The sequence below is a fragment of the Oncorhynchus keta genome, chromosome 27, assembly GCF_023373465.1.
Source record: "Oncorhynchus keta strain PuntledgeMale-10-30-2019 chromosome 27, Oket_V2, whole genome shotgun sequence".
NCBI classification, from domain to species: Eukaryota; Metazoa; Chordata; class Actinopteri; order Salmoniformes; family Salmonidae; genus Oncorhynchus; species Oncorhynchus keta.
The window spans coordinates 14536870-14561936 of record NC_068447.1 but is presented as its reverse complement, the minus strand read 5'-3'; the positions used below and the strand labels follow the sequence as shown (position 1 = coordinate 14561936).

General features: G+C 45.2%; 1 protein-coding gene and 1 long non-coding RNA gene across 2 annotated transcripts in view; both read right to left on the bottom strand.

Annotated features, from left to right (window-relative positions):
* Window positions 1–25067, bottom strand: part of si:dkey-32e6.6 (extracellular matrix protein 2) — a 46742-nt gene that overhangs the window by 7160 nt on the left and 14515 nt on the right. Inside the window, exons 6-9 of the mRNA XM_052481792.1 lie at window positions 18622–18754; window positions 18110–18267; window positions 17835–17974; window positions 528–854 (exon numbers count right to left, since the gene is read on the bottom strand). Coding sequence (XP_052337752.1) covers window positions 528–854; window positions 17835–17974; window positions 18110–18267; window positions 18622–18754 — 758 coding nt within the window. The remainder of the gene's footprint in view (window positions 1–527; window positions 855–17834; window positions 17975–18109; window positions 18268–18621; window positions 18755–25067) is intronic.
* Window positions 19610–21690, bottom strand: LOC127912459 (uncharacterized). Its single transcript, XR_008082815.1, has 3 exons — window positions 21511–21690; window positions 21105–21385; window positions 19610–20992 (listed from the first exon to the last, which is right to left on the bottom strand). It is a non-coding gene; the product is annotated as an uncharacterized LOC127912459 (long non-coding RNA).

The window sequence follows — 25067 nt, the reverse complement described above, 5'->3', positions numbered from 1 at the left end:
TGTATATTTATTTCAAAACTTGAAAAAAGAGACTGAAATGTATGCAAAAAAAATCGAAAAAGACAATATTTACATGGGACGAAAACAAACACGTCTTACTGCTGCACCATCTTGGATATATTGAGATGGTTTGGGAGGAGTTGGACCGCAGAGTGAAGGAAAAGCAGCCAAAAAGTGCTCCGAATTTGTGGGAACTCCATCAAGACTGTTGGAAAAGCATTCCAGTTGAAGCTGGTGAAGTGATTGCAAGAGTGTACAAAGCTGTCATCAAGGCAAAGGGTTGCTACTTTGAAGAATCTCAAATAAATGATTTGTTTTAACACTTTTTTGGTTACTACATGATTCCATATGTGTTATTTCATAGTTTTGATGTCTTCACTATTATTCTACAATGTATAAAATTGTTAAAATAAAGAAAACCCCTTGAGTAGGTGGTACTGTAGGTGGTGGTTAAGTTTGGTCGCATTTACCCTTGGTGAGCACAGTACCAACAGCGGTAGAGAAGATTGGTAGCACTGGATTCATACCTGATTTGGTTGTAGTCGAGCCTCAGCACCTGCAGGTTCCTAAACTGCCACACGCTGCGAGGCACCGCCCCCAGACGGTTATTGTCCAATAGGAGCTCAACAAGCGATCGGTACATGCCCACAAAAGAAACTCCTTGCACTCCTTCGTCCCCTAGTGCATTGTGGGATAGACGGAGGGACTCTAGGCCAGGGCGCAGGTGGCCAAAGACATACGCAGGGATTCGACCAATGGAGTTGTGTTGCAGGGTCAGCTGACGCAGAGGGCGGGGTAGGTAGAGGGGGACTGAAGTGAGGCTGTTATGAGAGAGGTCCAAGGCTTCAAGAGAACTAAGAGAGAGAAACAGAAACATATTTGGTTATTCAATATACAAAGTTTTATAAAGCAGTTCTATGGGACCAGTCTAATGTCTACTCTAACTACGTTTTATAAATGGTGTCAGAGCTATGGGACCAGTCTAATGGCTACTCTAACTACGTTTTATAAATGGTGTCAGAGCTATGGGACCAGTCTAATGGCTACTCTAACTACGTTTTATAAATGGTGTCAGAGCTATGGGACCAGTCTAATGGCTACTCTAACTACGTTTTATAAAGCAGTGCTATGGGACCAGTCTAATGGCTACTCTAACTACGTTTTATAAATGGTGTCAGAGCTATGGGACCAGTCTAATGGCTACTCTAACTACGTTTTATAAATGGTGTCAGAGCTATGGGACCAGTCTAATGGCTACTCTAACTACGTTTTATAAATGGTGTCAGAGCTATGGGACCAGTCTAATGGCTACTCTAACTACGTTTTATAAAGCAGTGCTATGGGACCAGTCTAATGGCTACTCTAACTACGTTTTATAAATGGTGTCAGAGCTATGGGACCAGTCTAATGGCTACTCTAACTACGTTTTATAAATGGTGTCAGAGCTATGGGACCAGTCTAATGGCTACTCTAACTACGTTTTATAAATGGTGTCAGAGCTATGGGACCAGTCTAATGGCTACTCTAACTACGTTTTATAAATGGTGTCAGAGCTATGGGACCAGTCTAATGGCTACTCTAACTATAAATTTATAAATGGCTACTCTAACTACGTTTTATAAAGCAGAGCTATGGGACCAGTCTAATGGCTGCTCTAACTACGTTTTATAAATGGTGTCAGAGCTATGGGACCAGTCTAATGGCTACTCTAACTACATTTTATAAAGCAGTGCTATGGGACCAGTCTAATGGCTACTCTAACTACGTTTTATAAATGGTGTCAGAGCTATGGGACCAGTCTAATGGCTACTGTAACTACGTTTTATAAATGGTGTCAGAGCTATGGGACCAGTCTAATGGCTACTCTACGTTTTACAGAGCTCTTGGGTCAGATATAATGCGGAAAGTAGAGTTTACTGAGAAGCAGTAGACTTGGGAGTTTCCAGTGTTTTGGCTGTTAGATTGAGGAGTGAAGAGGTGTTGTTCTCTACAGAAACACATGCATGCTAGGAGTGGAAGGGTGTACTCTCTCCCCAGTGATTTGGCAGGCAGGGCCCCTTGCTCCATCATTAACACGGAGCCATGTGGGAGGTAGTGAAGGTCCATAGGACGTGGAAATTGGGTGGTTCGGACCATGTGGCCAACTGCAGTAACAGAACATAGACCATTTAAACCAGGGGGTGAGGAACGGGATGCTGTGTTTGGGGGGTAGTAGTGGGGTAATATAACACAGAAAGACAGGGGGTAGAGGGTAGTAGTGGGGTAATATAACACAGGAAGACAGGGGGTAGAGGGTAGTAGTGGGGTAATATAACACAGGAAGACAGGGAGTGAGGAACGGGATGCTGTGTTTGGGGGGTAGAGGGTAGTATGGGGTAATATAACAGGAAGACAGGGGATAGAGGGTGGTAGTGGGGTAATATAACACAGGAAGACAGGGGGTAGAGGGTAGTAGTGGGGTAATATAACACAGGAAGACAGGGGGTGAGGAACGGGATGCTGTGTTTGGGGGGTAGTAGTGGGGTAATATAACACAGGAAGACAGGGGGTGAGGAACGGGATGCTGTGTTTGGGGGGTAGTAGTGGGGTAATATAACACAGGAAGACAGGGGGTGAGGAACGGGATGCTGTGTTTGGGGGTAGTAGTGGGGTAATATAACACAGGAAGACAGGGGTGAGGAACGGGATGCTGTGTTTGGGGGATAGAGGGTAGTATGGGGTAATATAACACAGGAAGACAGGGGGTAGAGGGTAGTAGTGGGGTAATATAACACAGGAAGACAGGGGGTGAGGAACGGGATGCTGTGTTTGGGGGGTAGTAGTGGGGTAATATAACACAGGAAGACAGGGGGTAGAGGGTAATATAACACAGGAAGACAGGGGGTAGAGGGTGGTAGGGGGTAAGAGAACACAGGAAGACAGGGGGTAGAGGGTGGTAGGGGGTAATATAACACAGGAAGACAGGGGGTAGAGGGTAGTAGTGGGGTAATATAACACAGGAAGACAGGGGGTAGAGGGTGGTAGGGGTAAGAGAACACAGGAAGACAGGGGGTAGTAGTGGGGTAATATAACACAGGAAGACAGGGGGTAGAGGGTGGTATGGGGGTAATATAACACAGGAAGACAGGGGGTAGAGGGTAGTAGTGGGGTAATATAACACAGGAAGACAGGGGGGTAGAGGGTGGTAGGGGGTAAGAGAACACAGGAAGACAGGGGGTAGTAGTGGGGTAATATAACACAGGAAGACAGGGGTAAGAATATAACACAGGAAGACAGGGGGTAGAGGGTAGTAGTGGGGTAATATAACACAGGAATACAGGGGGTAGAGGGTGGTAGGGGGTAAGAGAACACAGGAAGACAGGGGGTAGAGGGTAGTAGTGGGGTAATATAACACAGGAAGACAGGGGGTAGAGGGTGGTAGGGGGTAAGAGAACACAGGAAGACAGGGGGTAGAGGGTGGTATGGGGTAAGAGAACACAGGAAGACGGGGGTAGAGGGTGGTAGGGGTAAGAGAACACAGGAAGACAGGGGGTAGAGGGTAAGAGAACACAGGAAGACAGGGGGTAGAGGGTGGTATGGGGTAAGAGAACACAGGAAGACAGGGGATAGAGGGTGGTATGGGGTAAGAGAACACAGGAAGACAGGGGGTAGAGGGTGGTAGGGGGTAAGAGAACACAGGAAGACAGGGGGTAGAGGGTGGTAGGGGGTAAGAGAACACAGGAAGACAGGGGGTAGAGGGTGGTAGGGGGTAAGAGAACACAGGAAGACAGGGGGTAGAGGGTAGTAGTGGGGTAATATAACACAGGAAGACATGGGGTAGAGGGTGGTAGGGGGTAAGAGAACACAGGAAGACAGGGGGTAGTAGTGGGGTAATATAACACAGGAAGACAGGGGGTAGTAGTGGGGTAATATAACACAGGAAGACAGGGGGTAGAGGGTAGTAATGGGGTAATATAACACAGGAAGACAGGGGGTAGAGGGTGGTAGGGGGTAAGAGAACACAGGAAGACAGGGGGTAGAGGGTGGTAGGGGGTAAGAGAACACAGGAAGACAGGGTGTAGATGGTAAGAGAACACAGGAAGACAGGGGGTAGAGGGTGGTATGGGGTAAGAGAACACAGGAAGACAGGGGGTAGAGGGTGGTAGGGGGTAAGAGAACACAGGAAGACAGGGGGTAGAGGGTAGTAGGGGGTAAGAGAACACCGGAAGACAGGGGGTAGAGGGTAAGAGAACACCAAGCAGCTGGTGTGAGTTTACAGGGCAGGTCAAAGCAGGACAAATATCTCATTTCCTGTTACCTTACTGCCATTTAAGCACATCAAGGTGAACAGCCAATGAGCACAACACACTGGAGGCTGAACAACCAACAGGCTCAAAGCAGAGTAGGGTGTATAGCCAATGAGAAGAAAGATAAACAGGGGCCCCTGGTGAGGTTGATAAGGGAGGCGTATGTGTGACTCACATTATAATGTCAATTTCATATACGGTACCTCAACCCTCCTGCTCATCGTGACCATCTTTGTAATCTTTGGGACATTTAGCAACAAAACGTTCATGTTTCTCCACATAAATCTGTTTTTATTTAAATAAACCCTAATTGTTGTTGTGCAGGGAAATCTGGGATTTGATTATTACTGTTTGTATTAATAAAACTTTGTTCTCTTGTTCAAGCTGTTATTCATATAGCAGAGACTCAGCGAGGTCCAAAAATGATTTCAGGAATTCTTTGCTGAGTATTAGGGGTATTAAGTCAACAGGGGTGTCGTAAAATCCTACATTAATACAGCCGTAAATGTTTTACTGAAAACAGTGCAGCACCACAGGGGACTGAACACAATGACAGATTTAACCAAAAACACACCAACACATTCACAGATATGAAAACACACACACACAGTACACACACAAAGTACACACACACACACACACACTATGTGTTACATTGCAGATACACTATATTGTCCCAAAATTTAAGAACATTATATGTAGAATCATGTTTTTTAATGTACACCGGAAACTCTGTGACCAGGATTGATTGAATGAAGCTCTAGCATAGAGTGAATTTATGACAGCTTACTAAACTCTGTTCTGAAATATAGCCAGCCAGGCTACAGCTGCCTATCTCCATATGCTATTAATGAGAGGAGAGGAGAGGAGAGGAGAGGAGGAGGGAGGGGAGGAGGGGAGAGGAGAGGAGAGGAGAGGAGAGGAGAGGGAGAGGAGGGAGAGGAGAGGAGAGGAGAGGAGAGGAGAGGAGAGGAGAGGAGAGACACCCAGTTCCACACACTTGTGCTGCCTTTTGACTGGTGTCTACACCCTGATGTTGTTCTGGAGACATTGTGTTTCCATATCTAGGGCTGACAATGAAGAGCAGAATCAACAGCCTCTCTGCATAATCAAAAACAGTTGCTTTGTGAGAAGGTGTTACAGTTCACAGATATGTAAATGCCATCTCAAAAGTACCAGTGGCCTGGCTTTGGCCCCGAGTCAGAGGAGGCCATGGCCCAGAGAGACACAAGTGACGGCCCGCACAGATGGTGTCTTTTGGGGTAAAACATTGTGGTAAATCCTGTATGGAAATGTACCATTGGAATCATCTAATCAACTTCATTGTCTTCTGATTATGTTAAACAGGTTAGAGTGAGTAGGAGAGATTACTATTGAATCAATACTGTCTTTGTTGATAGTTTTAGATAAGTGTTCTTTCCCAGTGACTTCAAACCAGGGATGTTTACTGACTATCAAGTGGACCTGGCTAAGGCTCTTCGACACGGACAAGAGTAATCAATCTGATGGTCCGTTCCTCCTCAGGGAGCTGAGATCTAATGAGAACCAGGAGCTGGTGGCGGCCACACACAAACACACACACACACACACAAACACACACAAACACACACAAACACACACACACACGCCCTGTCTCCTCTGTTTCATCTGCCTGGGGCTGAGACGTACCATGCCAGTGTTATACAACCAGGCTTATGCAAGCTGCTCGCTAGCCAGACTAACCACACTGCTCCCGAGTGGATTAGCGTCTCCCGAGTGGTGCAGAGGTCTAAGGCACTGCGTCTCAGTGCTAGAGGCGTCACTACAGACACCCTGGTTTGAATCCAGGCTGTATCACAACCCGCTGTGATTGGGAGTCCCGTAGGGTGGCGCACCATTGGCCCAGTGTCAACCGGGTTTGGCTGGTGTAGGCCGTCATTGTAAATAAGAACTGACTTGCCTGATTATATAAAAATAATACAAAAACTAACCAGGATTAACTACACTAAACAGGTTAATCACACCAACCATGTTGGAGACTGAGCATCACTGAGCATCACTGAGCAAATGTCAGTTCTGCTGAGCACAAACTTGAACGTTGTGAGAATTCTGTGCAACTTCCAGAGAGCGTTTACTGTGAACACTGAGGCTGTACCCACTGTAATGTACAGTTTCAACAGTGGTCGAGTAGGCTACTGTGGCTATTTGGTCATAATGAAGGCCTACCAGAGTGGCCTACCATCAAAAACAATGGAGAAAATACATCCCATAACATTTTAACATGGAAATAGCTTTTCTATCATTCAGCCTACAGTAGCAGCCAATGTGTGGTGTTCAATGTAGGACTACAGTCCAATGAGCCTTTTGAAAAAACATGCATGGCTTTGCATCAACCTGCATCAACCTTGTCCTTCAGACAAGGAGGTGACTGAAAATGTTGCCTTGTTTGATGCAAGAAACTACTTTACAAAATAAAATGCATTACTATTCCCATACCATTATTACAGAGAATCAGACAAATCATGCTACTCTCTGCCTATTGGCTACTTAGCTTATTCAAACCAGTCTCAAAATAGAACACTGCCCCTTTAAGACAAAAAAGCTCCTGACTTGCTTTTCAAAGAGTGTCTAGAAATGTACATGTTTTGTGCTCTTGTAGGAAGCGATCACTCCCCTATTGCTGACTACAAATTAGCCATAACTGGGCTACTAACTCACTAACTATTAAAGGATATGAACAGAATGTGCAAACGTAGATACATGCAGCTCTCGTTTTGATCTCAAAACAAGCATATCTACTCACGACCGCTCATTCTGTAAACACAGTCCAGTTCAAAGTAAATGGCACAGATCCATACATTCTCACAGAATGAGTTATGTTATGTGAAGAGAGCAAACCTTAGGGGATAACCATGGCTCACCTTTTAGTAGGTGTACAATACATAACAAACACACACAGAGTGGATGGATTCCTCTGATCAGCGCTCTTATTATTGGAACCAGACTCCTCATCCAACCGGGCTCGGCCTACGGCTATGATAACTGCTAGGAGCTTCTATAGCCTCAGTAACGTCTGTAGCTGTAGTTTATGGAGGTATTTAAGGGGGTAGGTGGTGAGGATATGACAGAGATTTGTATTTATTTGTATGTATTAGGGGATTCCCATTAATCTTCCTAGGGTCCAAACACATTAAGGCACTTACATTACACATAAAACACAAGATACAACAGCATTCATAGAATGTTAAACATTAGAGATTGCAGGGTTATTTAGATGGTTGGTGATTGAGACTGACAGGTTCCAACGGAGAGAGAAATATGAATGTGTGTGTGTGTGTGTGTGTGTGTGTGTGTGTGTGTGTGTGTGTGTGTGTGTGTGTGTGTGTGTGTGTGTGTGTGTGTGTGTGTGTGTGTGTGTGTGTGTGTGTGTGTGTGTGTGTGTGTGTGTGTGTGTGTGTGTGTGTGTGTGTGTGTGTGTGTGTGTGTGTGTGTGTGTGTGTGTCTGTGTGTGTGTGTGTGTGTGTGTGTGTGTGTGTGTGTGTGTTAAGATGAAAGCGAGCAGAGGGAGTTGTGCCCTAGAGGAGGAATGGCTAATTTCACAGCTTTCACTGCAATAGGATTTATGCCTGGATAATAGAATGTTACTGCAGGGGCCTGGTTACATTACACACCTACTGTATATGCACACATATTATCACATGCACACAGGCAAACTTAAGAGCTGTGTGTCTCACACACAGAAAACACAAATAAATAATGGTAGTGGATGGTAGTTATAATGGAGGTGTTAGCAGAGACCGAGAGAGAGAAACAGAGGGAGAGAGAGAGAAACAGAGGGAGAGAGAAACAGAGACCGAGAGAGAGAAACAGAGGGAGAGAGAGAGAAACAGAGGGAGAGAGAGAAACAGAGGGAGAGAGAGAGAAACAGAGGGAGAGAGGAAGACAAAGAGACCGAGAGAGAGAAACAGAGGGAGAGAGAGAAACAGAGGGAGAGAGAGAAACAGAGGAGAGAGAGACAAAGAGACAGAGGGAGAGAGAGAGAAACAGAGGGAGAGAGAAAAACAGAGGCAGAGAGAGAGAAACAGAGGGGAGAGAGAGAGGAAAGAGAGAAACAGAGGGAGAGAGAGAGAAACAGAGGGAGAGAGAGAGAAACAGAGGAGAGAGAGAAACAGAGAGAGAGAGAGAAACAGAGGGAGAGAGAGAGAAAGAGAGAGAAACAGAGGAGAGAGAGAAACAGAGAAGAGAGAGAGAACAGAGGGAGAGAGAGAGAAACAGAGAGAGAGAAAAACAGAGGGAGAGAGAGAAACAGAGGGAGAGAGAGAGGGAGAGAGAAACAGAGGGAGAGAGAGAGAAACAGAGAGAGAAACAGAGGGAAAGAGAAACAGAGGGAGAAGAGAGAAACAGAAGAGAGAAACAGAGGGAGAGAGAGAGAAACAGAGGGAGAGAGAGAGAAACAGAGGGAGAGAGAGAGAAACAGAGGGAGAGAGAGAGAAACAGAGACCGAGAGAGAGAAACAGAAACAGAGGGAGAGAGAGAGAAACAGAGAAACAGAGGGAGAGAGAGAGAAACAGAGGGAGAGAGAGAAACAGAAACAGAGGGAGAGAGAGAGAAAACAGAGGGAGAGAGAGAGGGAGAAAGAAACAGAGGGAGAGAGAGAGAAACAGAGGGAGAGAGAGAGAAACAGAGGGAGAGAGAGAGAAACAGAGGGGAGAGAAGAAACAGAGAGAAGAAACAGAGAGAGAGAAACAGAGGGAGAGAGAGAGAGGAAGAGAGAGAAACAGAGGGAGAGAGAGAAACAGAGGGAGAGAGAGAAACAGAGGAGAGAGAGAGAAAACAGAGGAGAGAGAGAGAAACAGAGGGAGAGAGAGAGAAACAGAGGGAGAGAGAAAACAGAGGGAGAGAGAGAGAAACAGAGGGAGAGAGAGAGAAACAGAGGGAGAGAGAAAACAGAGGGAGAGAGAGAAACAGAGAGGAGAGAGAAACAGAGGAGAACAGAAACAGGGAGAGAGAGAAAACAGAGACCGAGAGAGAGAAACAGAGGGAGAGAGAGAGAAACAGAGGGAGAGAGAGAGAAACAGAGGGAGAGAGAGAGAAACAGAGGGAGAGAGAGAGAGAGAAGACAGAGAGAGAAGAGAGAGGAAACAGAGAGAGAGAGAAAACAGAGGGAGAGAGAGAAACAGAGGGAGAAAGAGAGAAACAGAGGGAGAGAGAGAAACAGAGGGAAGAGAGAGAAACAGAGGGAGAGAGAGAGAAACAGAGGGAGAGAGAGAGAAAACAGAGGAGGAGAGAGAAACAGAGGGAGAGAAGAGAAACAGAGGGAGAGAGAAAAACAGAGGGAGAGAGAGAGAAACAGAGGGAGACAGAGGGAGAGAGAGAGAAACAGAGGGAGAGAGAGAGAAACAGAGACCGAGAGAGAGAAACAGAGGGAAACAGAGGGAGAGAGAGAGATACAGAGAAACAGAGGGAGAGAGAGAGAAACAGAGGGAGAACAGAGGGAGAGAGAGAGAAACAGAGACCGAGAGAGAAACAGAGGGAGAACAGAGGGAGAGAGAGAAACAGAGAGAAGAAAACAGAGACCGAGAGAGAGAAACAGAGGGAGAGAGAGAGAAACAGAGGGAGAGAGAGAGAAACAGAAGAGAGAGAGAAACAGAGGGGAGAGAGAGAGAAACAGAGAGAGAGAGAAACAGAGGGAGAGAGAGAGAAACAGAGGGAGAGAGAGAGAAACAGAGGGAGAGAGAGAAACAGAGGGAGAGAGAGAGAAACAGAGGGAGAGAGAGAGAAACAGAGGGAGAGAGAGAGAAACAGAGGGAGAGAGAGAGAAACAGAGGGAGAGAGAGGAGAGAGAGAGAAACAGAGGGAGAGAGAGAGAAACAGAGGGAGGAGAGAGAGAAACAGAGGGAGAGAGAGAAACAGAGACAGAGAGAGAGAAACAGAGGGAGAGAGAGAGAAACAGAGGGAGAGAGAGAGAAACAGAGGGAGAGAGAGAGAAACAGAGGGAGAGAGAGAAACAGAGGGAGAGAGAGAGAAACAGAGGGAGAGAGAGAAACAGAAACAGAGGGAGAGAGAGAGAAACAGAGGGAGAGAGAGAAACAGAAACAGAGGGAGAGAGAGAAACAGAAACAGAGGGGAGAGAGAGAAAGAGGGAGACAGAGGGAGAGAGAGAAACAGAGGGAGAGAGAGAAACAGAGGGGGAGAGAGAGAAAACAGAGGGAGAGAGAGAAACAGAGGGGGAGAGAGAGAAACAGAGGGAGAGAGAGAAAAACAGAGACCGAGAGAGAGAAACAGAGGGAGAGAGAGAAAACAGAGGGAGAGAGAGAGAAACAGAGGGAGAGAGAGAGAAACAGAGGGAGAGAGAGAAACAGAGGGAGAGAGAGAGAAACAGAGGGGAGAGAGAGAAACAGAGGGAGAGAGAGAAACAGAGGGGGAGAGAGAGAAACAGAGGGAGAGAGAGAAACAGAGGGAGAGAGAGAAACAGAGGGGGAGAGAGAGAAACAGAGGGAGAGAGAGAGAAACAGAGGGAGGGAGAGAGAGAGAGAGAAAAAAACAGAGGGAGAGAGAGAGAGGGAAAGAGGAATAAAGAGGGAAAGAGAAATAGAGAGAGTGAAAAAGAAAGAGAAAGAAAGTAAATAAAAAATAATGTGTTGCAAAAAAGGTCCATTCTCCAGGACCAGAAATACAACTTCCATCTCGACACCGTCGCCCAAGAGCTCATAAACCATACATACCTCAGCCTCAACATCAGCGCCACAGGTAACTTCCACAAAGCTGTGAACGAGCTCAGAGACAAGGCCAAAAGGACCTTCTCTGCCATCAAAAGGAACATAAAAAGTCAACATACCAATTAGGATCTGGCTAAAAATACTTGAATCAGTTATAGAACCCATTGCACTTTATGGTTGTGAGGTCTGGGGTCCGCTCACCAACCAACATTTCACAAAATGGGACAAACACCAAATTGAGACTGCATGCAGAATTCTTGCCGATACGCGCTAATTATCAAAATCCAGAAAAGAGACGTTAAATTCGAAAACCACCAAATCTTCCATTACAAAGCCATCACCTACAGAGAGATGAACCTGGAGAAGAGTCCCCTACGCAAGCTGGTCCTGGAGCTCTGTCCACAAACACAAACAGACCCCCCCCAGAGCCCCAGGACAGCAACACAATTAGACCCAATCAAATCATGAGAAAACAAGAAGATACTAAAAAATGTACATTGGACACATTGAGAAAAAAATACAAAAACAGAGCAAACTAGAATGTTATTTGGCCCTAAACAGAGAGAACACAGTGGCAGAATACCTGACCACTGTGACTGACACAAACTTAAGGAAAGCGTTGACTATATACAGACTCAGTGAGCATAACCTTGCTATTGAGAAAGGCCGCCGTAGGCGGACCTGGCTCTCAAGAGAAGACAGGCTATGTGCTCACTGCCCACAAAATGAGGTGGAAACTGAGTTGTACTTAGTAACCTCCTGCCAAATGTATGCCCATATTAGAGACACATAGTTCCCTCAGATTACACAGATCCACAAAGAATTTGAAGACAAACCCAATTTTGATAAACTCCCATATCTATTGGGTGAAATACCACAGTGTGCCATCACTGCAACAAGATTTGTGACCTGTTGCCACAAGAGAAGGGCAACCAGTGAAGAACAAACACCATTGTAAATACAACCCATATTTATGTTAATTTATTTTCCATTTTGTACTTTAACGATTTTCACATCGTTACAACACTGTATATTGCACAGTGCTCCTTGGGATGTTTAAAGCATGGGAAATCTTTTTGTATCCAAATCCGGCTTTAAACTTCTTCACAACAGTATCTCGGACCTGCCTGGTGTGTTCCTTGTTCTTCATGATGCTCTCTGCGCTTTTAACGGACCTCTGAGACTATCACAGTGCAGGTGCATTTATACGGAGACTTGATTACACACAGGTGGATTGTATTTATCATCATTAGTCATTTAGGTCAACATTGGATCATTCAGAGATCCTCACTGAACTTCTGGAGAGAGTTTGCTGCACTGAAAGTAAAGGGGCGCCCAATTTTTCAGTTTTTGAAATATCCAATAAATGTCGTTCCACTTCATGATTGTGTCCCACTTGTTGTTGATTATTCACAAAAAAATACAGTTTTATCTTTATGTTTGAAGCCTGAAATGTGGCAAAAGGTCGCAAAGTTCAAGGGGGCCGAATACTTTCGCAAGGCACTGTATGCATAATATGACACTTGTAATGTCTATATTCTTTTGGAACTTCTGTGAGTGTAATGTTTGCTGTTGTCACTTCTTTTATTATCAACTGCATTTGCTTTGACAATGTTAACAGTTGTTTCCCATGCCAATTGAGAGATATACAGAGAGACATAGAGAGATACATAGACAGAGACATGGAGAGAGACAGAGACATGGAGAGAGACAGAGACATGGAGCGAAAGAGACATGGAGCGAGAAAGAGACATGGAGAGAGACAGAGACATGGAGAGAGACAGAGACATGGAGAGAGACATGGAGAGAGACAGAGACATGGAGAGAGACAGAGACATGGAGAGAGACAGAGACATGGAGAGAGACATGGAGAGAGACAGAGACACGGAGAGAGACAGAGACATGGAGAGAGACAGAGACATGGAGAGAGACATAGACATGGAGAGAGACATGGAGAGAGACATGGAGAGAGACATAGACATGGAGAGAGACATGGAGAGAGACATGGAGAGAGACATGGAGAGAGACATAGACATGGAGAGAGACATGGAGAGAGACATGGAGAGAGACAGAGACATGGAGAGAGACAGAGACATGGAGAGAGACAGAGACATGGAGAGAGACAGAGACATGGAGAGAGACAGAGACATGGAGAGAGACATGGAGAGAGACAGAGACACGGAGAGAGACAGAGACATGGAGAGAGACAGAGACATGGAGAGAGACAGAGACATGGAGAGAGACATGGAGAGAGACATGGAGAGAGACAGAGACACGGAGAGAGACAGAGACATGGAGAGAGACAGAGACATGGAGAGAGACAGAGACATGGAGAGAGACATGGAGAGAGACAGAGACATGGAGAGAGACATGGAGAGAGACAGAGACACGGAGAGAGACAGAGACATGGAGAGAGACAGAGACATGGAGAGAGACATGAAGAGAGACATGGAGAGAGACATGGAGAGAGACAGAGACATGGAGAGAGACAGAGACATGGAGAGAGACAGAGACATGGAGAGAGACATGGAGAGAGACATGGAGAGAGAGATGGAGAGAGACATGGAGAGAGACAGAGACATGGAGAGAGACAGAGACATGGAGAGAGACATGGAGAGAGACAGAGACACGGAGAGAGACAGAGACATGGAGAGAGACAGAGACATGGAGAGAGACAGAGACATGGAGAGAGACATGGAGAGAGACATGGAGAGAGACAGAGACATGAAGAGAGACAGAGACATGGAGAGAGACAGAGACATGGAGAGAGACAGAGACATGGAGAGAGACATGGAGAGACAGAGACATGGAGAGAGACAGAGACATGGAGAGAGACATGGAGAGAGACATGGAGAGAGACAGAGACATGGAGAGAGACAGAGACATGGAGAGAGACAGAGACACGGAGAGAGACAGAGACATGGAGAGAGACAGAGACATGGAGAGAGACAGAGACATGGAGAGAGACATGGAGAGAGACATGGAGAGAGACAGAGACATGGAGAGAGACAGAGACATGGAGAGAGACAGAGACATGGAGAGAGACATGGAGAGAGACATGGAGAGAGACATGGAGAGAGACAGAGACATGGAGAGAGACAGAGACATGGAGAGAGACATGGAGAGAGACAGAGACATGGAGAGAGACATGGAGAGAGACAGAGACACAGAGAGAGACAGAGACATGGAGAGAGACAGAGACATGGAGAGAGACATGGAGAGAGACATGGAGAGAGACAGAGACACGGAGAGAGACAGAGACATGGAGAGAGACAGAGACATGGAGAGAGACATGGAGAGAGACAGAGACATGGAGAGAGACAGAGACATGGAGAGAGACATGGAGAGAGACAGAGACACGGAGAGAGACAGAGACATGGAGAGAGACAGAGACATGGAGAGAGACATGGAGAGAGACATGGAGAGAGACATGGAGAGAGACAGAGACATGGAGAGAGACAGAGACATGGAGAGAGACATGGAGAGAGACATGGAGAGAGACAGAGACATGGAGAGAGACAGAGACATGGAGAGAGACATGGAGAGAGACAGAGACATGGAGAGAGACATGGAGAGAGACAGAGACATGGAGAGAGACAGAGACATGGAGAGAGACAGAGACATGGAGAGAGACATGGAGAGAGACAGAGACATGGAGAGAGACATGGAGAGAGACAGAGACATGGAGAGAGACAGAGACGTGGAGAGAGACAGAGACATGGAGAGAGACAGAGACATCGAAAGGAAGAGCGAAGAGAAAGAGAGAGGAAGAGTGAAACAAAAGACAGACTGAGACCCAGACAGAGGTGAAAGAACTGTGGTGAATGAAAGAGAAGCTTTAATACAGAAATACTCTTCTTTATCCACTAAGCTCAGGAGGGGAAATTAGAAAAAGATTGCCAAGAAAAGTAATATTTAACACACATACACGCACGCACACAAAACACACACGCATGCACACACACACACACAATGGCACACGAGTATGCACATACACACACAAACACATCCCCTGACAGACACAAAGCTCAGTTTATGTGGGAGAACAGAACGACCTGAAGCCCAGGCAGTCTCAGGAGCTAACCAGGGTTGGGGTCAATTCCATTTCAATTCAGGAAGTACACGGAAATTCCAATTCCAATTATTTTCAATGCTTTTCAATAAGAAACATTTGGAATTGGAATTTGGTTTACTTTCTGAATTGACTGTAATTGAAATGGAATTGACCCCAACCCTGGCACAAACTCATGCACACACCCCTCAACTCTGATCCCCAGACTCAGGTGAAATACTGACTCCACTCAATGAAAACATTGAGGAGCAAAGTGGGAAAATCAGTCTCCAAGCATTACGTCAGTATGGACTACGTCACAAGGTGTGAGAAAAGTCCTCTTTCTTAGGATATTGTGCACTACTTATCGCCAGACACACATGTCTCTCCCTCTCTCAACCGAGCTCTGCTTGCCACACTATTGCTGTTGTATTATTCGGGCCTGGCCTTCATTTACGTTCATAAACCTGTCAGATGGCCCGAACTCTAACCATGTATCTAACCTCTGACCTCTACTAACCCCTACCTACAGTAGGTGCCCTACCCAATTAACCTCTGACCTTATTAACCCATGGGCCCTGACGCTAAACACAGCCAATAGGCATCCAGGAAGTACCTGATAGGTTTATCTGTTTTACATTACTGGTACTTTGGCAACATTATGCAAACACACAGTTTCTCTCTGCCTTTCTTCATCCTCCTCCCTTCTGCTCTCTTCATCCTCCCTTCTGCTCTCTTCATCCTCCCTTCTGCTCTCTTCATCCTCCCTTCTGCTCTCTTCATCCTCCCTTCTGCTCTCTTCATCCTCCCTTCTGCTCTCTTCCTCCTCCCTTCTGCTCTCTTCACCCTCCTCCCTTCTGCTCTCTTCATCCTCCCTTCTGCTCTCTTCACCCTCCTCCCTTCTGCTCTCTTCACCCTCCTCCCTTCTGCTCTCTTCATCCTCCCTTCTGCTCTCTTCATCTTCCCTTCTGCTCTCTTCATCCTCCCTTCTGCTCTCTTCCTCCTCCCTTCTGCTCTCTTCACCCTCCTCCCTTCTGCTCTCTTCATCCTCCCTTCTGCTCTCTTCACCCTCCTCCCTTCTGCTCTCTTCATCCTCCCTTCTGCTCTCTTCATCCTCTTCCCTTCTGCTCTCTTCATCCTCCCTTCTGCTCTCTTCATCCTCCCTTCTGCTCTCTTCCTCCTCCCTTCTGCTCTCTTCATCCTCCCTTCTGCTCTCTTCATCCTCTTCCCTTCTGCTCTCTTCATCCTCCCTTCTGCTCTCTTCATCCTCCCTTCTGCTCTCTTCACCCTCCTCCCTTCTGCTCTCTTCACCCTCCTCCCTTCTGCTCTCTTCATCCTCTTCCCTTCTGCTCTCTTCATCCTCCCTTCTGCTCTCTTCATCCTCCCTTCTGCTCTTTCATCCTCCTCCCTTCTGCTCTCTTCACCCTCCTCCCTTCTGCTCTCTTCATCCTCCCTTCTGCTCTCTTCATCCTCTTGCCTTCTGCTCTCTTCATCCTCCCTTCTGCTCTCTTCATCCTCCCTTCTGCTCTCTTCCTCCTCCCTTCTGCTCTCTTCATCCTCCCTTCTGCTCTCTTCATCCTCTTCCCTTCTGCTCTCTTCATCCTCCCTTCTGCTCTCTTCATCCTCCCTTCTGCTCTCTTCACCCTCCTCCCTTCTGCTCTCTTCATCCTCCTCCCTTCTGCTCTCTTCACCCTCCTCCCTTCTGCTCTCTTCATCCTCTTCCCTTCTGCTCTCTTCATCCTCCCTTCTGCTCTCTTCATCCTCCTCCCTTCTGCTCTCTTCACCCTCCTCCCTTCTGCTCTCTTCATCCTCCCTTCTGCTCTCTTCATCCTCCCTTCTGCTCTCTTCATCCTCCCTTCTGCTCTCTTCATCCTCCCTTCTGCTCTCTTCATCCTCCCTTCTGCTCTCTTCATCCTCCCTTCTGCTCTCTTCATCCTCCCTTCTGCTCTCTTCACCCTCCTCCCTTCTGCTCTCTTCATCCTCCCTTCTGCTCTCTTCTCATCCATTTTATTGCTGCCTTTTCCCTTTCTACCTTCTTTTCCTCACCACTCTCACACACCCTTTCTTTCTCTCTCTCCTCTCTGTGTGTATTTTTTCTCCCAAAGCTCTTGCTGTGGTTCGCAAGGATCCCACGGAGCAAGGGATAAACCCACTGGAATTCACTATATTTAAACAAGACACACACACACACACACAAAACACCCTTTCCTTCCTCCTTCCCTCCATCACATATTTGTTCTCCTGAGTACACAGGGTCAGTTGTCACAGTCTATCGGACTCACGTGCGTGTGTGTGTGTGTGTGTGTGTGTGTGTGTGTGTGTGTGTGTGTGTGTGTGTGTGTGTGTGTGTGTGTGTGTGTAGCTGTCAAGATAATAATGACAGGTTTGAACCCTGTGTACTGTATTGATGCTTATCTGACTAAACAGCAGGAATTCACACACATACGTGTGTGTACATCAGCACAAGTAGGAGAGTAATGATTTTACATCAAACAGAACAAATCAGGAAAATCTGAGGTGCTGATTCTCAAGCACAGCACACCCTCCGGTGGGTGATGTAGGTACTACAAAACATTCTATAACAAATGGTGTTAGTTTCATTAATCAATTGTTGATATAGTCCCAAAATATTTTGCATGTCAGCAATCAAGTTTTCAAGATATATAACTTTCGAAATTCAGAAATACAGCCGGTATGATGCTTTTCGTGTCATATGATCCTGCATTCATTCATTTTTGGAATGGGTGGGTGAATGGATTGATTGATTATTTTCTTAATGAATTTCTTAATTGAACTCACGTTAGTTTGACCCAGGCCCGGTTTGAGATGCTGCCCTCATGCAGCAGGTTGTGACTAAGGTCTAAAACTCTCAGTTTGGCTAATTCACTCAGAACCCCCTCTGGTACCTCCTGTAACTGGTTATCACGCATCCTCAGCTCCTACACACACACACACACACACACACACACACACACACACACACACACACACACACACATTTAGTCGCACATAATATAGAAACCCACAAGAATGTATTGTAAGAATGTTCTAGATGGTGATGAGGAGACTCTGACCTGTAGGGAGCGGGGCAGGCCGAGGGGGAGGGAGCGGAACCTGTTCATGTCCAAGCACAGGTACTGGACCCTCTTCAGCGGCTTGAAGGTCAAAGGGGACACGTTGCCGTCTTGGAAAAGGTTCTCCTCTAGCTCCAGAGACAACAGATGGAACAGACCTGGGACGCACACACACACACATAAACACGCACACAAAAACACACACACACACACACATACAGATAAACACACACAAACACACGCACACATACATACACACACAAACACGCACACACACAAACACACACACACACACACACAGATAAACACACACAAACACACACACACACACACATACATACACACACAAACACGCACACACACAAACACACACACACATACAGATAACACACAAACACACACAGACATACACACATACACAAACTGATGATACTTAAGTGAGTGTCACAAAGAAGTGTGTGTGTTATTTACGGGGGGATTAAATCAACCTTGGACCTCTCTCCAACACACACCTTTGAAGCTGTAAGGGGTGAGTCTGGTGATCTTGTTGCCATTCATCGTGAGCTCCCCCAGCAAAGGTGGCAGCAGGGGGATCCGTGTCAGCTGGTTATCATCGAGGTTGAGCCTCCTCAGCCGGGTCAGATTCTACCAGGGAGTAGAGATAAAACAAGAGGAGGAGAAAAACACGGTTTAGATTACTGTTAAAAATGGTCATTTTCTGGAAATCTAGCTTGACCCTGATCTTTATTTAGTGCATGTATTGGTCTGGTCTGTTTGATCTGTACCCAGTGAAAGCAGTGAGCTGTGTCAGTCGCCCAGTAACTCCGCCCTGTTCCTCCTGCCTCTGTCATTACTGGATGAACGGATATCATGAAATAATTCATTCTTAAAATAATCTCTTCGTCTCAATCCCATTGGCTGTAGTCATGTTACTGTATTTCACTTGAACATGTGCACACACACACACACACACACACACACACACACACACACACACACACACACACACACACACACACACACACACACACACACACACACACACACACACACACACACACACACACACCTAGCTGATCTCTTACAGTTCTTGACAATTGCTTACGCGATTTCTGAAACTCTGGCTCCTTTTCTCTCAACTCTACACACAACCCCAAAACACACACAACCCCAAAACACACACAGCCCCAAAACACACACAACCCCAAAACACACAACCCCAAAACCCAAAAACACACACAGCCCCAAAACAAAACCCCAAAACACACACAACCCCAAAACACACACAACCCCAAAACACACACAACCCCAAAACCCCAAAACACACACAGCCCCAAAACACACACAACCCCAAAACACACACACCCCCAAAACACACACAACCCCAAAACACACACACAACCCCAAAACACACACACACAACCCCAAAACCCAAAACAAAACACACACAACCCCAAAACACACACAACCCCAAAACACACACAACCCCAAAACACACACACAACCCCAAAACACACACAACCCCAAAACACACACAACCCCAAAACACACACAACCCCAAAACACACACAACCCCAAAACACACACACCCCCAAAACACACACAACCCCAAAACACACACAACCCCAAAACACACACACAACCCCAAAACACACACAACCCCAAAACACACACAACCCCAAAACACACACACAACCCCAAAACACACACAACCCCAAAACACACACACAACCCCAAAACACACACAACCCCAAAACACACACAACCCCAAAACACACACACAACCCCAAAACACACACAACCCCAAAACACACACAACCCCAAAACACACACAACCCCAAAACACACACACATGCAAAACATCACACATCTCTTGCAAAACATATTTTGCATCAAAACTCTCCACACAAACCAATTGATTAGCTCTTATACACGCCAACTACACAATGAGGTGACAAATGTAAAACATTACTCTCGTATTTTGCAGGTTCAGTGTGCAGTGGAGTCCACAACGGTTTGTCATAGCATCCACACATACATGTATGTGCACAGATATATACAGTATGTATGCATATTCAGTATATATTTACCCTAGAAACAGAAGCATAAAATGAATTTCTTTCTCAAAACATTGTATTTTCATCCAAATTTCAGGATGAACAGTAACAGACAAAACACATACAATAGAAGATAAACAAATAGGTTTGTTACTATAAAGAAAAAAAACAATTAGGGTGCATCCTGTCTCCTATTTGGGTCTGATCACAGCGCCACATCAACATCACAAGTGATCTCTCTGGCTAAACAGCGGGGGAAGCAGCATCTGGAATGGCGTATCCAGCCCTGGCATGTCCCCTCGTCTATGTCACCACAGGCCTCCTCCATCGCCTGGAACAGGGGTATGCGTTGGTGGGGTTGCTGATCGTATACCTTCTGACGCCATGCCGAAAATAACTCTTCTATTGGGTTTAGAAATGGAGAATATGGTGGCAGGTTGAGCATCAGCTTGCGGATGGTCAATGAACCAATTGCGGAGCAGAGCAGCCCGGTGGTAACTTATGTTGTCCTAGATGACAACAAACCTGGACTGCTCTGGCCCATTCCTCTGGTCATTGGGAATGAGGATCTTAGGCAGGGTGTCAAGGAAGGTGATAATGTGGGCAGTATTGTAAGGACCAAGAGTGGCATGATGATGAAGGACACTGTTCTGATTAATGGCTGCACACATTGTGATGCTGTCCAGGGACATTGACGATGGCGCGGTGTTTCTGTCCCCTGCAGTATGAGGTTTCTTCCCCTGCGTCTTGTTTTGGCTATGTTAAAGCCGACCTCATCAACGTAGACTAAATCCTGATGCTCTGCAGCATCTAGTTCCAGAACTCTCTGAAACAGACAATACTAAACATTATTGTATGACAGTATGAATAGACAGAGCAGTCAATATGTAGCAGAATACACTGGAATACAGTACCAATGACAGGATCGTATAGCTTACTTGTACGTATTCATAGCGCAGTTGTTTCTCCGTCAGAATTTGGCTCAAATGGTACTCTGTAGAGCTGCTTCACACGAATCTGATGCCGTTTCAGGATACGGCCTAGTGAGGATAAACTCACCCTATTTATGTTACTGAATGTTGTGTTGTCAGTGACGATGTGGTGTTGCAGTTGTCGTAAACGTGTGCTGTTGTTTGAAATGACCATATTCACTATGTGTTGTTCCTGCTCTGCTGTGAACAGCTGGTTTCTTCCTCCATTGAAGGGTCATCTAGCAATTCTGCCAAAACATGATGTGAATGGTTAGGGTGCAGGATTTCTTTCAGTAGGAAATGTTACTGTAGTGCTGTAAGTGCTGCGGTGCTGTAAGTACAGTAGCATGGTATGGAGGGTAGGTTTACTAACCTGTTCTCATTTCAAAATGTCCGGATGATACTAGATGCAGTGTAGTAGCTCAAGTTAGGCTGGACCCTCTGCCCAGCCTCCCTGAAACTCAAACCAAAGTGGCCCGGATCTCATCTGTGATTGTTTTCCTTCCTCCTCTTCCTTGTCCCACTCCACGTCCTCGTCCTCCTCCTCGTCATCGTCCCCCTCTTACTCTCACTCCTCTTCCTCTAACTCTCTCTCCTTTAATTGGCCTCCATTGTTGTCCAAACCAAGAAACGTAACCGTAAGCCTATTTATAGTGCTCAAGCTCTGATTTCTAAGTGAAGAAATTAGCTATAAGTGTTTTCATATGTGAGCACTGGGTTTAGGTATTCGGTAAATGAGTGTGACATGGCAGTGTTTTCCAAACGAAACATAAGACCTGTTAGTTTTGAATGATGTGTCTAATGTAAATAACTCTGTTTAGTATTTTGCGATAAGTGTGTTTTACAATTGCAAACTGAGTGAAAAGCACATAATGTTCTTGCAGTTTTGCAGACTTGGTATGAAGATCAGGTACATGAGTTAATGGTTTCACCGAGAGTGCCTCAAGTACCACATTTAAGTGTGTAAGAGATTGTGAAAAGCTGTAAGAGGAGCCAGGACACCAGAGTGTGTTCCTGCTGTAGTCTGTTTGCCAGTTACCAGCTGCTATTATAGAGTGTACATGTACTGACTCAGTTACTGTTAGCCAGTTAACAGCTGCTATTATAGAGTATACAGACTCAGTTACTGTCAACCAGTTACCAGCTGCTATTATAGAGTATACAGACTCAGCTACTGTCAACCAGTTACCAGCTGCTATTATATAGTATACATGTACTGACTCAGTTACTGTCAACCAGTTACCAGCTGCTTTTATAGAGTATACATGTACTGACTCAGCTACTGTCAGCCAGTTACGAGCTGCTATTATAGAGTATACAGACTCAGCTACTGACAACCAGTTACCAGCTGCTATTATAGAGTATACAGACTCAGTTACTGTCAACCAGTTACCAGCTGCTATTATAGAGTATACATGTACTGACTCAGTTACTGTCAACCAGTTACCAGCTGCTATTATAGAGTATACAGACTCAGCTACTGTCAACCAGTTACCAGCTGCTATTATAGAGTATACAGACTCAGTTACTGTCAGCCTGTTACCACCTGCTATTATAGAGTATACAGACTCAGCTACTGACAACCAGTTACCATCTGCTATTATAGAGTGTACTGACTCAGTTACTGTCAGCCAGGTACCATCTGCTATTATAGAGTATACATGTACTGACTCAGTTACTGTCAGCCAGTTACCAGCTGCTATTATAGAGTGTACTGACTCAGTTACTGTCAACCAGTTACCACGTGCTATTATAGAGTGTACTGACTCAGCTACTGACAACCAGTTACCATCTGCTATTATAGAGTATACAGACTCAGCTACTGACAACCAGTTACCATCTGCTATTATAGAGTGTACTGACTCAGTTACTGTCAGCCAGTTACCATCTGCTATTATAGAGTATACATGTACTGACTCAGTTACTGTCAGCCAGTTACCACCTGCTATTATAGAGTATACTGACTCAGCTACTGACAACCAGTTACCATCTGCTATTATAGAGTATACATGTACTGACTCAGTTACTGTCAGCCAGTTATCAGCTGCTATTATATAGTATACATGTACTGACTCAGTTACTGTCAGCCAGTTACCATCTGCTATTATAGAGTATACAGACTCAGCTACTGTCAGCCAGTTACCACCTGCTATTATAGAGTATACAGACTCAGCTACTGACAACCAGTTACCATCTGGTATTATAGAGTGTACTGACTCAGTAACTGTCAGCCAGTTACCATCTGCTATTATAGAGTATACATGTACTGACTCAGTTACTGTCAGCCAGTTACCAGCTGCTATTATAGAGTATACATGTACTGACTCAGTTACTGTCAGCCAGTTACCATCTGCTATTATAGAGTATACATGTACTGACTCAGTTACTGTCAGCCAGTTATCAGCTGCTATTATAGAGTATACAGACTCAGCTACTGACAACCAGTTACCATCTGCTATTATAGAGTATACATGTACTGACTCAGTTACTGTCAGCCAGTTATCAGCTGCTATTATAGAGTATACATGTACTGACTCAGTTACTGTCAGCCAGTTACCATCTGCTATTATAGAGTATACTGACTCAGTTACTGTCAGCCAGTTACCATCTGCTATTATAGAGTATACATGTACTGACTCAGTTACTGTCAGCCAGTTATCAGCTGCTATTATAGAGTATACAGACTCAGCTACTGACAACCAGTTACCATCTGCTATTATAGAGTATACATGTACTGACTCAGTTACTGTCAGCCAGTTATCAGCTGCTATTATATAGTATACATTTACTGAACTCAGTTACTGACTCAGCTACTGTCAGCCAGTTACCATCTACTGCTGGAATATTATATGCAAGACTATTTACATGTACTGACTCAGTTACTGTCAGCCAGTTACCATCTGCTATTATAGAGTATACAGACTCAGCTACTGTCAGCCAGTTACCACCTGCTATTATAGAGTATACAGACTCAGCTACTGACAACCAGTTACCAGCTGGTATTATAGAATACAGACTCACCTACTGACAGCCAGTTATCAGCTGCTATTATATAGTATACATGTACTGACTCAGTTACTGTCAGCCAGTTACCATCTGCTATTATAGAGTATACAGACTCAGCTACTGACAACCAGTTACCAGCTGGTATTATAGAATACAGACTCACCTACTGACAGCCAGTTATCAGCTGCTATTATAGAGTATACATGTACTGTCAGCCAGTTACCATCTGCTATTATAGAGTATACATGTACTGACTCAGTTACTGTATACACAGTGACCAGTTACCATCTGCTATTATAGAAGTATATTCATGTACTTTAAACTCAGTTTTTCACTGTTCACCAGTTACCATCTGCTATCTATAGTTAGTATACATTTATTTTAAGAATGTAAAAATGTCAGAATTATTTATTTATTTTATATTTTTATATCAGCCAGTTAACCATCTGCTAGTTATAACAAGTTCTCATTTACATGTACGACTGGCCAAGATACTGTCAGCCAGTTATCAGAGTTACTATGGAATAAACAAGCATACAGACTCAACTACAATGAAAAAAAGTTACCAGCTGGTATTATAGGCCAATAGCAAGAATTACCAAATTAACTGACAGATGTGCAGATATGATGGGCTGCTATGGTAAAAGAGTAAATAAAACAATGTATGACTCAGTTACTGTCAGCCAGTTATCAGCTGCTATTATAGAGTATACAGACTCAGCTGGCAAAAAGAGCAGAAAAGTAAATAAAACAATGTGGGGGATGAGGTAGGCTGTTTACAGATGGGCTATGTACACTGACAACCAGTTACCAGCTGGCAGCAGAGAACTGGAAAGAAAGGTCAAAAAGAGGTGTTGGCATGACCAGTGAGATAAACCATGGAGCTGCTATCATAGTGAACTGAGATACACCTAAAAATAGTCA